The 14,099-nt window shown below is 42.3% G+C and overlaps 1 protein-coding gene across 1 annotated transcript in view; it reads left to right on the top strand.

The window, feature by feature from the left end:
- Positions 1-6,086: 6,086 nt before the first annotated feature.
- pdpr (pyruvate dehydrogenase phosphatase regulatory subunit) overlaps positions 6,087-14,099 on the top strand; it is a 32,198-nt gene continuing 24,185 nt past the window's right edge. The window contains exons 1-4 of the mRNA XM_060923248.1: positions 6,087-6,366; positions 10,771-11,050; positions 12,353-12,486; positions 12,635-12,716. Coding sequence (XP_060779231.1) covers positions 10,782-11,050; positions 12,353-12,486; positions 12,635-12,716 — 485 coding nt within the window. The 5' untranslated portion in view covers positions 6,087-6,366; positions 10,771-10,781. The remainder of the gene's footprint in view (positions 6,367-10,770; positions 11,051-12,352; positions 12,487-12,634; positions 12,717-14,099) is intronic.

The raw sequence follows: 14,099 nt of genomic DNA, 5'->3' as shown, positions 1-14,099 counted from the left end.
GGATTACTACAGTTAATAGGAATAGAGCTATTTACTGTATTTTTATTATTTACTTTTTACTATTTGATCTCAAATGCATTAAGAAGGCAAGAAACTCGCCCAGTAATTAACTTTTGATGAGGCACAGCTGTTAATTGAAAAGCATTCCAGGTGACTCAGTCATGAAGCTGGTTAAGATAATGCCAATAGTGTGCAAAGCATCATCAAGGTAAACACTGGATACTTGGAAGAATCTAAAATATCAAACATTTTATATTGTTTTTTAACACTTTTTTTATTTACCACATAATTCCGTATATGTTCCAGATGTTAGTTTATAGCTTTGATGTCTTCAGTATTGTAGAAAATAGTCACAGTACAGAAAAAACGTATGAATGAGTCGAGTAGGGGTGTACAAACTTTTGACTGGTACTGTAGGTAAACCCATTTAAATGTGGCCACTTTTCTCCCTTTCATTAAGGTTTTTAATGAGTCTGTTCCTCTTTTATTTGAGTCAGATTTAAATGTATAATTCATATTTTCCATAATAAATATGTTGCACTTGATATTGTTGTATAAAGTCAATAATGATGCTGATAGCAACGTAAGAGACACAGTCTTTTCTGGCCGAGGCTTAAAGTTTAGTTAATTAGTCTCCCTGCTGTGGCTTGTGACTCATGAGTTCATACTGACTGGAGCGAGGGCTTGTTAAGTGTAAGAAAATCAATGGCATTTAAAGGCCAAGGCATGCCTCCAATAGATAACTAGCATTTACAGTGCCAAGAGGAGGGAACATACATTTTTGGAACGGTCATAATATTTGCTGCAGCAATCCATTTTTTATGGATATGTGATACATGTATATATGGATTCAGAGGTTCTTTCTTTCTCAAGTTTTTTGTAATTATTGCTAGCATTGAAGAAGAAGAAGAAGAAGAAGAAGAAGAAGAGGAAAGGAAAGAAGAAGAGGAAGGAAGAAGAAGAAGGAAAGGAAGGAAAAATAGAAGAAGAAAAAGAGAAGGAAAGGAAGGAAAAAAGAAGAAGAAGAAGAAGAAGAAGGAAAGGAAGGGAAGAAGAAGAAGAAGAAGAGGAAGAAGGAAAGGAAGGAAAAAGAAGAAGAAGAAGAGGAAGAAGGAAAGGAAGGAAAAAGAAGAAGAAGAAGAAGAAGAAGAAGAAGGAAAAGAAGAAGAAGGAAAGGAAGGAAAAAAGAAGAAGGAGGAGGAGGAGGAGGAGGAAAGGAAGGGGAAAAGAAGAAGAAGGAGGAGGAGGAGGAAAGGAAGGGGAAAAGAAGAAGAAGAAGAAGAAGGAGGAAAGGAAGGAAAAAAGAAGAAGGAGGAGGAAAGGAAGGAAAGAAGAAGAAAAAGAAGAAGGAAAGGAAGGAAGAAGAAGGAGGAGGAAAGGAAGGAAAGAAGAAGAAGAAGGAGGAGGAGGAAAGGAAGGAAAGAAGAAGAAGGAAAGGAAGGAAAAAAGAAGAAGAAGGAGGAGGAAAGGAAGGGAAGAAGAAGAAGAAGAAGAAGAAGAAGAAGAAGAAGAAGAAGAAGGAAAGGAAGGAAAAAAGAAGGAGGAGGAGGAGGAAAGGAAGGGGAAAAGAAGAAGAAGGAGGAGGAGGAGGAAAAGAAGAAGAAGAAGAAGAAGAAGGAGGAGGAGGAAAGGAAGGAAAAAAGAAGAAGGAGAAGGAAAGGAAGGAAAGAAGAAGAAGGAGGAGGAAAGGAAGGAAAGAAGAAGAAAAAGAAGAAGGAAAGGAAGGAAGAAGAAGGAGGAGGAAAGGAAGGAAAGAAGAAGAAGGAGGAGGAAAGGAAGGAAAGAAGAAGAAGGAAAGGAAGGAAAAAGAAGGAGGAAAGGAAGGAAAGAAGAAGAAGGAGGAAAGGAAGGAAAGAAGAAGAAGAAGAAGAAGAAGGAGGAGGAAAGGAAGGAAAAAAGAAGAAGGAGAAGGAAAGGAAGGAAAGAAGAAGAAGGAGGAGGAAAGGAAGGAAAGAAGAAGAAAAAGAAGAAGGAAAGGAAGGAAGAAGAAGGAGGAGGAAAGGAAGGAAAGAAGAAGAAGGAGGAGGAAAGGAAGGAAAGAAGAAGAAGGAAAGGAAGGAAAAAGAAGGAGGAAAGGAAGGAAAGAAGAAGAAGGAGGAAAGGAAGGAAAGAAGAAGAAGAAGAAGAAGAAAAGGAAGGAAAAAAGAAGAAGAAGAAGAAGAAGCAGGAAAGGAAGGAAAAAAGAAGGAAAGGAAGGAAAGGAAGGAAAAAAGAAGGAAAGGAAGGAAAAAAGAAGAAGAAGGAAAAAGAAGAAGAAGAAAAGGAAGGAAAAAAGAAGAAGAAGGAGGAGAAGAAGAAGGAAAGGAAGGAAAAAAGAAGAAGAAAGAAGAAGGAGAAGAAGAAGGAAAGGAAGGAAAAAAGAAGAAGAAGAAGGAAGAAGAAGGAGAAGAAGAAGGAAAGGAAGGAAAAAAGAAGGAAAGAAGAAGAAGAAGAGCAAGGAAAAAAGAAGAAGGAGAAGGAAGGGAAGCAGAAGAAGGAAAAGAAGGAGGAGGAGGAGGAAAAAGAAAATAATATCTTTCTTTTATAAAACCAGCATATACTCAACTTCCCTCAGGGAAATAAACAAAATTATTTGAGACACCTTTTCTTTTAATTTATCTAGTTTCAGTCGTGTAAGGCAGAATTAATGACAATTCTGCGTTTTAAACCTTATTTCTTCATGTGTTTCCAGGAAAATTATATAAATCAATCTTAATTATGATTTTTGTGTCATGCATTTTGTGTAATATGATATGAAAAGGCAATTCTTATTAAAACAAGTATAAGAACTCAGTTCTGGGAAAAACAGTAACCCTTTGAAAGGCTGTTTAAAATAAACACGAAAATTATCTTCAAAAAAAAGTCATCCTTTCATATTGGGTCTGTGAATAAAACCCATGTCCGGCTATTTATTTATTTACTTAAATTTTCTTCACCCTAGAAATATGTTACTCACTCAGTTGACAGGAAAAATGATCATTCACATAGAAATGAGAGCTGTCTGCTTCTATTTCGACTCCCTGGACTCCCTTCCACCTTATTTTTCTCATCCAGCAAACATCACCCAGACTGAGAGCTCGGCCTAGAGGTGGAAACTAATCACAACATGCACTCAGCTTTTTTATTGTCTAACAGCTGTGACTCTAGTCATATACTGTACAGCCTACTGAGATTCACTCACAGGCCACTTTAATAGGAACACTTATAAACCTGAAATTATTCAATTGGGCAAGAAGTTGATGTTTGATGTCTGCATAATTTTTGTGTATTGTGCTGCTTCTACATGACTAGCTGAGCAGAAGCACATCTGTTTCGACTAAAACATACACTTCTGAGTATTGTAATTAGTAGTAGCAGCAATTACGGGGTCCAAGCACTTGTGCTCAGAAATCAGACGTCTTGGCCGTCTTATCTAATATTAATTAAGTGATTAACTTCATAGTACATTATCAAGAATTTTTGCATGCTGATGGACATAAGAATGAAAAAGCATTCGCTCACAATATTATGATTCAATCCCCAGGTTATGTCACCTTAATACCATGCATAATATCTCATCTCATCTCATTATCTCTCATCTCATCTCATCTCATTATCTCTAGCCGCTTTATCCTGTCCTACAGGGTCGCAGGCAAGCTGGAGCCTATCCCAGCTGACTACGGGCGAAAGGCGGGGTACACCCTGGACAAGTCGCCAGGTCATCACAGGGCTGACACATAGACACAGACAACCATTCACACTCACATTCACACCTACGGTCAATTTAGAGTCACCAGTTAACCTAACCTGCATGTCTTTGGACTGTGGGGAAAACCGGAGCACCCGGAGGAAACCCACACGGACACGGGGAGAACATGCAAACTCCACACAGAAAGGCCCTCGCCGGCCACGGGGCTCGAACCCGGACCTTCTTGCTGTGAGGCGACAGCGCTAACCACTACACCACCGTGCCGCCCGCATAATATCTTCATAATTATATTATTATTTTTATTTAACAATTTATAAAAGTGAATTATAATTTGTAAACACACTATTTCTGTCTTTATGTCCTGTCTCTTTGTCCTATGGAGAGTCGGGGCTCTCAGGGGCAACACCATTTTAAAAATGTAATTAATACGTAAATTAACAAATTCCTGGTTTTCTGTCATCAGCTGCAGTTGTTGTTGTTTATTATTCTTGATCAGCCTTAAGAAAATACTTTGGTGAAATTTATTCCTCTTTCTTTAAAAGCAGTGTATAGTTTGGTTTTGGTTGTGTGTGACATTTCAGACTGAACTGGTGTGGGTTTCCCAAAAGCCTCTAATGCTAAGAGGAAAGAGACTGTTCATTGTGATGCTCGCGCTACCATTTAACGATGATCTTTGTGTTACGATGCTTTTGGGAAACCCACCCCTGTTCATTTAGAACTCAACGTGTTCATCGCATGCTGAGATGCTTTTCTGTTCACCACGGTTGTAAAGAGTGATTTTATGAGTTACTATATCCTTCCTGGCAAAAAAGCTCAAACCAATCTGTGCCGTGTTTCCCCAAAGCATCGTAGCACAAAGATCATCGTTAAATGGTAGAGCGAGCATCACAATGAACACTCTGTCTCCTAGCGTTAAGAGGCTTTTTGGAAACCCACCCTTGGCCATTTTCCTCTGACCTGTCTGATCAACAAGGCGTTTGTTTCCACTCACAGAACTGTCACTCACTCAGCTCAATGTTTTTTGTTTTTCGCACCATTCTGTGTAAACTCTAGAGACTGTTGTGTGTGAAAACCCCAGAAGATCAGCCGTTTCTGAAATACTCAAACCAGCAGTCCATCTGGCTCAAACCAACACCCATACCACAGTGAAAATAAGTCACACTTTGAGATCACAGTTTTTCCCATTCTGATGTTTGAACATTGTGAACATTACGGTAACTGAAGCTCTTGCTTTGCGTCTGCATGATTTGATACAGGGTGGTGTTATGGTTAGCGCTGTCGCCTCACAACAAGAAGGTCCTGGGTTCGAGCCCAGCAGCCGGCGAGGGCCTTTCTGTGTGGAGTTTGCATGTTCTGCATGGGTGTGCTCCGGTTTCCTCCAAAGACATGCAGGTTAGGCTAATTGGTGGCTCTACATTGACCATGAGTGTGAATTTTGCCAGAGTTCCTGCTTGTACTCAGCGCAAAATGTATACTGTACCTACTTATTCAGGTGACATTGGGCATACCTAACAACCTGTGTTTTCTCTCCCCCTAAAAAATCTGTCCCTCTGAGTTACATGTCAATCCTGGGATCAAGGTGCTGACCTTTTTTGCTCCTCGGACCTGCCTGATCCATCCTGATGCCCTACGTCTGGTTGGAGTCTCATCGCATCGCTCCTGTAGAGGACGGCCCCATATGGACAGTTGAAAGCCACACTTGGAAGACGCTCTGGAGACTTACAGTAATGCTTTTATGGCTGAGAACTACAGCTGGCTTGGTAACTTCGGGACTGCGGTTGTCATGAACAGTTTTGCACTCAAGTTTCCGTCAATGAAGAGTTTATAACATCAACGAAACTGACTTAAAACTGTTAATGCTATAGTCATGTTGTCTGTTGTTGTCCAGGTGAGGATGGGTTCCCTTTTGGGTCTGGTTCCTCTCGGGGTTTCTTCCTCATGTCGTCTGAGGGAGGTTTTCCTTGCCATCGTTGCCACGGGCTTGCTCATTGGGGGTAGATTAGGGATCAAATTGGCTCATGTCTTGGGTCATTCAGATTCTGTGAAGATGCTTTGCGGTGATGTCTATTGTTGAAAGCGCTATCGAAATAAACTTGACTTGAATGGTTGTTTGTCTCTGTGTCAGCCCTGCGATGACCTGGCGACTTGTCCAGGGTGTGCCCGGCCTCTCGCCCATCGTCAGCTGGGATAGGTTCCAGCTCGCCAGTGACCCTGTGGAACAGTATAAGCGGCTACAGATAATGGATGGATGGATGATTTGATGCATTTGTGTATGGGTGTTCGTAATAAAGTGGCCTGTGAGTAACCAAGTGTTTTTTGCATGCCCATGCCCATGCCATGCAGACTGACTTGCAGAAGTGCCTACAGCTTTAAAAAGGCTCTTCCCCTTGGTAGTAAGCACTACATAGGCAGCCTATAGGATTCACACAATGGTTGAACACTTGAACAGGGACGCTGGATTTTCTCCTATCAGCCTGGAGAGGAAAAGAAGAGCTAAAGTCCATTATTAATGACTGCCAACTAGCAAAACAAACCAGGAGGATAATTAGAGACATGTAACACTAAGTTTTACAAAACTAAACTCTGACTGGGTCAAAAGTCTCAGCTTTCATCTGTCATTCAGAATAGGCTTAGAGGTTAAAAGTAGCGATAAACGGACAAAAATCATCATCAGTTTGGAGTTGGAGCAGGTAAAGCAGGTAAGCAGCTGGCACGAAGCGACTCTGTAACTGAGGTATAAATATAAACACGGGCTTTTTCCTGCTACCTGGTTAGCTGTAATGTTAGCTAGCATACAGAATGCTAAGTAACATTAGCACTAGCCAAGTTCTTGTGTGCCTTACTTAGCACTGTAAAGTTAAAGCTAGTTTGGTTAACCATTAAAAGTGTAAACTGTTTGTTTGTTTGTTTTTTATTGGCATGGTCTGTCGTGTTCAGAAGACTGACATTGTTTGTTTTGCTAATTTGCTAAAAATATCCGCGGGGGGCGGCACAGACCGCAGTAGAATGAATCCCCTCTGGGTGTTTTGAGTTGGCTTTTGACCAGTTGAGTCTTTAGCAGTTTTAGTTTAACACGGAGTTTACATAATTTAACACATGGCTTACAATTCAAGAAGGCGACAGAGCAAACCAGCAAAGCGCTGAGGAGGAAAACACGTCACACTGATTTAAACCACATATAATCGAAACTCATTAACTTTGTCTTTCTTCCACATCCATCAGGTACAGAAGAACGAAATGTTATTGTTTTCTTCTGGACCAGAGTGCACAGAACAAATATCAAGAGAAAATAAATATTAAATATTGCTTAGAGCTGTACAAACATTAAGTCACATAACATACACAACCTGACATAACATTTTATGACAACATAAGAGGACATACATAACATACAATCAGGGCCGTAACTACCATTGAGGACATCGAGCTCATGTCCTCGGCATTTTTTTCCCACGGTATTTTTTTTTTCCACTCAGAAATGTGAAATTAATATATGATGAAAATCGTTCTGACTTTGATCGGTGGAAAATTCTAAATTCAGCTTGCATCCCCCTGTTCTCATTTGTTTGTCTAAAAATAAAGTCCACAATCATTTTTAAACGAAGCTGAAATATCCGACATTGGAAACATTTCATATCAGGCAGCCTCGGGATAGTCAGCTAAGCACCACGGGATACACAAGAGCTGAGAAGTGTTCTCATCAAGGTCCGACTCCGCAGCCAGGCAGTTTGTCAATTAGTCGTGGAATCTGAAAATTGACATAAGATGAAGAAGTCTACTACACTAAAACAAACCAAACTCAGCTCTGGAAAGTCAACAAGTGAGAGAAAAAGAAAGAGGGAAGAAGGGGAGTTAATTTTGCCAGTCCGGAATGCTTATGATCATTAACAGTGCAATTTTAATTAGCATTTCAAGCAACAACAGTCGAAGCCACTTAGCTAGATAGGATTTTCGTTTTCCAGGCGGCACAAACTCTTTTATTGTCTCTCTCGATTTGATTTGGTGCGTTTCAGATCAGAAAAGGCTGGACAGTCGTGACCTGTTGTTTATGAAGTTATTGGGTGCTGACGAGACTTGAGCTATTTTGCTAACTTACCAGACTATAGGCTAACGTGAACACAAGACACTATTGTTTTGATCATTGGTTGTATTTTCGAACGGAAATGAAAACGGGTAGCAAACTTATGTTCACATTTTATTTACAACATGATGTACCGCCTCTGACTGCTTTCTGTCAATCATGAGCAGCCCAGCCGCGTTCACAGCTCCTCCTCCAATCAGCAGCTGGAGATGAGCCTCCTCTCGGGAAGTCTTGTCCCGCCCCTCTTATTAACTCTCATCTCCAGTGAGGCTCAGTCTCCGAATGGAACGTTTTAGTCGGTTTTGTCCAATAACCGTCTAGTATTTTGCTATTGAAAAGGGCAGATATTTTTTAAAAAGCAATTGAAGTCCATTCAGGCTCGGCTAGATTGCGTTGTCACCCTCACTCACTCACACTAACTCACTCACTCATTCTCACTCACTCACACTAACTCACTAACTCACACTCTCTCACTAACTCTCACTCACACTCCATCACTCACTCAAACTCTCACTCACTCATTCTCACTCACACTAACTCACTCACACTCTCTCTCTCACTCACACTCCATCACTCACTCAAACTCTCACTCACTCATTCTCACTCACACTAACTCACTCACTCACACTCTCTCACTCACTCACTCACTCACTCACACTCTCTCACTCACACTCCATCACTCACTCAAACTCTCACTCTCACCCACCCACCCACCCACACTCACTCACTCACTCACTCACACACACACACACACACACACAAAATACTTTTGTGATCGTGCAGTTTTGAAATTGTTAAAATAAACATGTTCATCTTGTTGGGCTTGTGATTTTGACTCGTTTCCAAAATGTATGAAAAGTCACCATATTAGGACATTTTTTTTGGCAAATAAGATGTATCGCAATGTTTGACCTCGGTATTTGAAAAATCCTGGTTATGGCCCTGCATACAATAGTATAACATGTCACCTTATGTTCGGTCGTGTTATAAGTCAACGTAAAATACCTAACACAGCATGACATAAGACAACATAAAATAACGTACAGAACCTAACGCAGCATGACATAACCTAAGATGACTTAAGACAATATGAAATACCTAACACAGCATGACGTAAGGGGCGGCACGGTGGTGTAGTGGTTAGCGCTGTCGCCTCACAGCAAGAAGGTCCTGGGTTCGAGCCCCGGGGCCGGCGAGGGCCTTTCTGTGTGGAGTTTGCATGTTCTCCCCGTGTCCGCGTGGGTTTCCTCCGGGTGCTCCGGTTTCCCCCACAGTCCAAAGACATGCAGGTTAGGTTAACTGGTGACTCTAAATTGAGCGTAGGTGTGAATGTGAGTGTGAATGGTTGTCTGTGTCTATGTGTCAGCCCTGTGATGACCTGGCGACTTGTCCAGGGTGTACCCCGCCTTTCGCCCATAGTCAGCTGGGATAGGCTCCAGCTTGCCTGCGACCCTGTAGAACAGGATAAAGCGGCTAGAGATGATGAGATGAGATGAGATGAGCATGACGTAAGACAACATAAAATAACATGCACAACCTAACGCAGCATGACATAACCTAAGATGACTTAAGACAATATGAAATACCTAACACAGCATGACATAAGACATGTCACAGCATGACATAAGACATGTCACAGCATGACATAAGACAACATAAAATAACATACACAGCATGACATAACCTAAGATGACTTAAGACAATATGAAATACCTAACACGGCATGATATAAGACATGACGCAACCTAACACAGCATGACAACATAACTTGCACAACCTAACACAGCATGACATAAGACAACATAAAATAACGTACACAACCTAACACAGCATGGCATAACCTAAGACAATATGAAATACCTAACACAGCATGACATAAGACATGAGAGAACCTACCACAGCATGACACAACATAACTTGGACAACCTAACACAGCATGACACAACGTAACTTGCACAACCTAACACAGCATGACACAACACAACTTGCACAACCTACCACAGCATGACACAACATAACTTGCACAACCTAACACAGCATGACATGAGAGAACCTAACAGACACAACCTAACATAGCATGACACAACCTGACACAAAACAACCTCACATGACGCAACCTGACATAACACGCAGAGCGTGACATGCCGCAAACTAACATAACACGCAGAGCGTGACATGCCGCAAACTAACATAACACGCAGAGCGTGACATGATGCAACATGACATAAGACGCACAGCATAACAGCATGACATGACACAACCTGACATGACACAACTTGACATAACACACACAGCATGACACAACCTGACACAAAACAGCCTCACATAACACACAGCATGACATGACCCAACCTGACATAACGTGCACAGCGTAACACAACCTGACATAACACACATAGCATGACACAACCTGACACAAAATGTGACATAACATGCACAGCCTGACGTGACACGCACGGCATGACATGAGACAGCCTGACGTAACACAGCATTCATGTCATAACACAACATGAAACATCATAACCTGAATTGCAAAACCAGTGCAGACTAAACCCACTGTGACAGACACTTGGGATATCCATTGTGTTTTTTGTATGGTGTGGGAAGGGTGAGGCAGGTTGTTATGGGAGCGAGGTGTCGGGTGGCCCCAGGGTGTTTAGGGGTTGAAGCTGTTGCAGAAGCTTGCGGTTCAGGTCCAGACTCTGAGAGGGTGAGAAGGTCCTTCACAATGGCAGAGGCTCTGTGGACACATTGTACTTGCAAGGTGTCCTGGATGGAGGGGAGGAAAATCCTTAATCCTCTCAGCTGTCCTCACTACGCGTTGTAGGGTCTTGCGTTCCAGTTTTGCAGTTCCCGAACCACACAGTGATGCAGCTGGCTGGGACGCTCTCCACAGTTCCTCTGTAGAAGGTGGTGAGGACGGGTGGCAGAGTTAGAATCTTAGAATGATTGGAAGATTTATAGAATGCTGTTGCTCACATACCTGTAACCAGTCGAGTGTGTGTGTGTGGTTTTATTACAGGTGTAGGTGCCATGCGTGGCTGTGTTTGGAGCTTTCGAGCTCTGTCCCCAGCCCTCCTCCCCCGGTTCCTGTCCCACGCTCGGTGTTGTCGAACCCGAGCGGTCTGCCATGGCCCGTGGCGCTCGGTCCAGTGTTTCAGTACGGCTCCGGAAGCCCAGGTTGCCCCTCTGCCCAGCCAGGCCCGAGTCGTGATCTGTGGTGGGGGAATCGTGGGAACCTCTGTCGCGTATCACCTGGCAAAGTTAGGCTGGACGGAGGTCTTGCTTCTCGAGCAGGGGAGGTGAGTATTGTGCAAGAAGTATGCTTGTAGGAGGCGTTTTGTTCCAAACCAAATATTATTTCAAGTTTGTCATGCTAGTGGAGAATTTATATTAATTATAGCAACCTTATTTCACTGAAGCTTAAATCTGATTTATTTGCACGTCCATCTATCCACCCATGCAGCTTCCATTTTATTCTTTCCTTCCTCCTTCCTTCTTTCATTGTCTTCCTGTCCTCCTCTCTTATCTTAATGCATTTTCTTTCTTATTTCCTTCCATTTTTTTCTTATCCCATTCCCTCTGTTTCTGTTCATATTCAACCCAGGTTTACATGTTATAAAATCCAGACATTCCAGTTTCACTTTCATGACTTAAATCTTTTTTTTTTGTCATCTGATTTGAGCAAAAGGGACGCCCATCCATCCAAAAGAATGGCATCTGGAATTGTATTATGAACGCAGAGATCCAGTCAGATAAATCCGATTTCTGCACCGAGTACAAAGCCTTAAAGCTTCACGGCCTTTCGATTTCATAAAATCGGTGAAATTTAGTTCCGTCTGAAATGTGCTCATTGTGATGTATGTTTATTTCTGTAATAGCTCACACAATATCAGGCCGTTCTGCGGCTGAGAAGTTATTTAGTTTGAGGGGATTAAAGCAAATAATGTGCATGAAATCGCTCGCTTCATGCAGTCAAGCAGACAGAGGAAGTCCGTGTGTGTGTGTGCGCATGCGCAGGTTTACCTATGACATCATTCTGTTGCTAAACGAACAGCTGATCACACCGAGGTGCTCGCTGAGCGCCGATATTTATTAGTTTGGTCCTGCGTTTCCTTTCCTTCGTATATAACATAACGTCTTTTTCTTCTTGCTTTCTTTCCGTTACTGTAGTCGTTTTTTCACGTTTCGTTCGCGCACTCGCATCCTCCATTTTTCTCTCCTGTTTCAAATTTGTATCCCACAATGCCTTGCGTGAACAGGGAAAGCTCACCATGTCATGCATGATTTTCTTGAATTGGGTCATGGTGAAGCAGGCAAAAATAGCGGAGAATTTCGGGCCATGTGGCCTTAAATTCATTAATTGTTCTATTAAAAAAAACCCGAATAAAATTGGAAGTCTGTGATTCGAATTCGGTAGCTTTCAGTCTGCTAAACAAAAATAATTGTGTGTCGAGAAATTCTTTTTATGACCTACACTTGAAAAATCTGAAAGGTAGTTTAGCTTTAAGGTTGTTTAGCAATTTTCCAAAATATGGGCACAAGTAAGAAGGCTATTATTTTATTTATTTTTTAAATTTTAGTTTTTTTTTTTTGTGTTGTAGACTCGGAGCTGGCACGACTCGGCTGTGTGCGGGGATAGTAAGTGTCGCCAAACCCATTTTTATCGAGAGCCAGATGGCAGACTACTCGAATGCCCTGTATGAGCATTTGGAGCAGGAGACTGGAGTCAAAACAGGTGTGTATTATTATTTTATTTATTTATTTATTTATTTATTTATTTATTTATTTTTAACGTGCACATTTACAAATGATGTGCATTGCAAAAGACAACTTTCCTGCTGTCGTTCAGGAGATGACGTTTTGTGTGCATGTTGTATGTACAGATTTTGTCAGGACGGGATCACTGTGTCTGGCTCAGAATCAGGACCGTTTCCTTTCACTGAAGCGTCTGGCATCCAGACTTAAGTAAGTTTTTATTGCTCTTTAAAACTTTTTCATGAGTGTCTGTACTGCTGTGTGTGCCGTAGGAGGAATAATCAATCCTTCGATGCATTGCGATCCTCTGTTGAATGATTTGGTGCTGATGCACAAAATGTCATGGCTCTTTAAAATAAACAGTGAAACTGCTCCTGTTAAAGGAACAGTCCACCGTACTTCCATAATGAAATATGTTCTTCTCTGAATTGAGACGAGCTGCTCCGTACCTCTCCGAGCTTTGTGCGACCTCCCAGTCAGTCAGACGCGCTGTCACTCCTGTTAGCAATGTAGCTAGGCTCAGCATGGCCAATGGTATTTTTTGGGGCTGTAGTTAGATGTGACCAAACTCTTCCACGTTTTTCCTGTTTACATAGGTTTATATGACCAGTGACATGAAACAAGTTCAGTTACACAAATTGAAACGTGGCGATTTTCTATGCTATGGAAAGTCCGCACTATAATGACAGGCGTACTAACACCTTCTGCGTGCTTCGACAGCGCATTGATACCTTCACTCGGAGTTGTACCATTTTTTTTTTAGACAGGACGGACGGACCAGGGCATTCGCCCGCCTGGCCGTGCCCGACGAGGAACGCTCTCGGCCGGCTTGGGAGGCAGACGGCAGCTCCTCCTGGAAGTGTGGTTTTACCATGGGCCTCATGCGGAAAAATGACAAAGTCCCAGTTTTACCATGGGGCTCGAGTTGTACCATTCTTTTTAGACAGGGCGGACGGACCAGGGCATTTGCCCGCCTGGCCGTGCCCGACGAGGAGCGCTCTCGGCCGGCTCGGGAGGCAGACGGCAGCCCCTCCTGGAAGTGCAGTTTTACCATGGGCCTGTGAAGGTATCAATGCGCTGTCGAAGCGCGCAGAAGGTGTTAGTACGCCTGTCGTTATAGTGCGGACTTTCCATAGCATAGAAAATCGCCATGTTTCAATTTATGTAACTGAACTTTGTTTCATGTCACTGGTCATATAAACCTATGTAAACAGGAAAAACATGGAAGAGTTTGGTCGCATCTAACTACAGCCCCAAAAAATACCATTGGCCATGCTGAGCCTAGCTACATTGCTAACAGGAGTAACAGTGCGTCTGACTGACTGGGAGGTCGCACAAAGCTCGGAGAGGTACGGATCAGCTCGTCTCAATTCAGAGAAGAACATATTTCATTATGGAAATACGGTGGACTGTTCCTTTAACGCTGACGAGCACTAAAGTTGCTTTCAAGTGGCAAATAACCTCAAGGGCTTTTTATCTCCTGGTGGCAAGTGAGAAAATTGAACATGGAGGACGAAGGATCAATGAAAAAAACCCTGACTTTTAGTATATAGTTTTCCTCATGATGAACAGATGTTTCATGTATTTGTTCCG

Source organism: Neoarius graeffei, chromosome 6, assembly GCF_027579695.1.
Source record: "Neoarius graeffei isolate fNeoGra1 chromosome 6, fNeoGra1.pri, whole genome shotgun sequence".
In the NCBI taxonomy this organism is placed as follows: Eukaryota; Metazoa; Chordata; class Actinopteri; order Siluriformes; family Ariidae; genus Neoarius; species Neoarius graeffei.
This window is presented reverse-complemented; position numbering and strand designations above follow the sequence as displayed.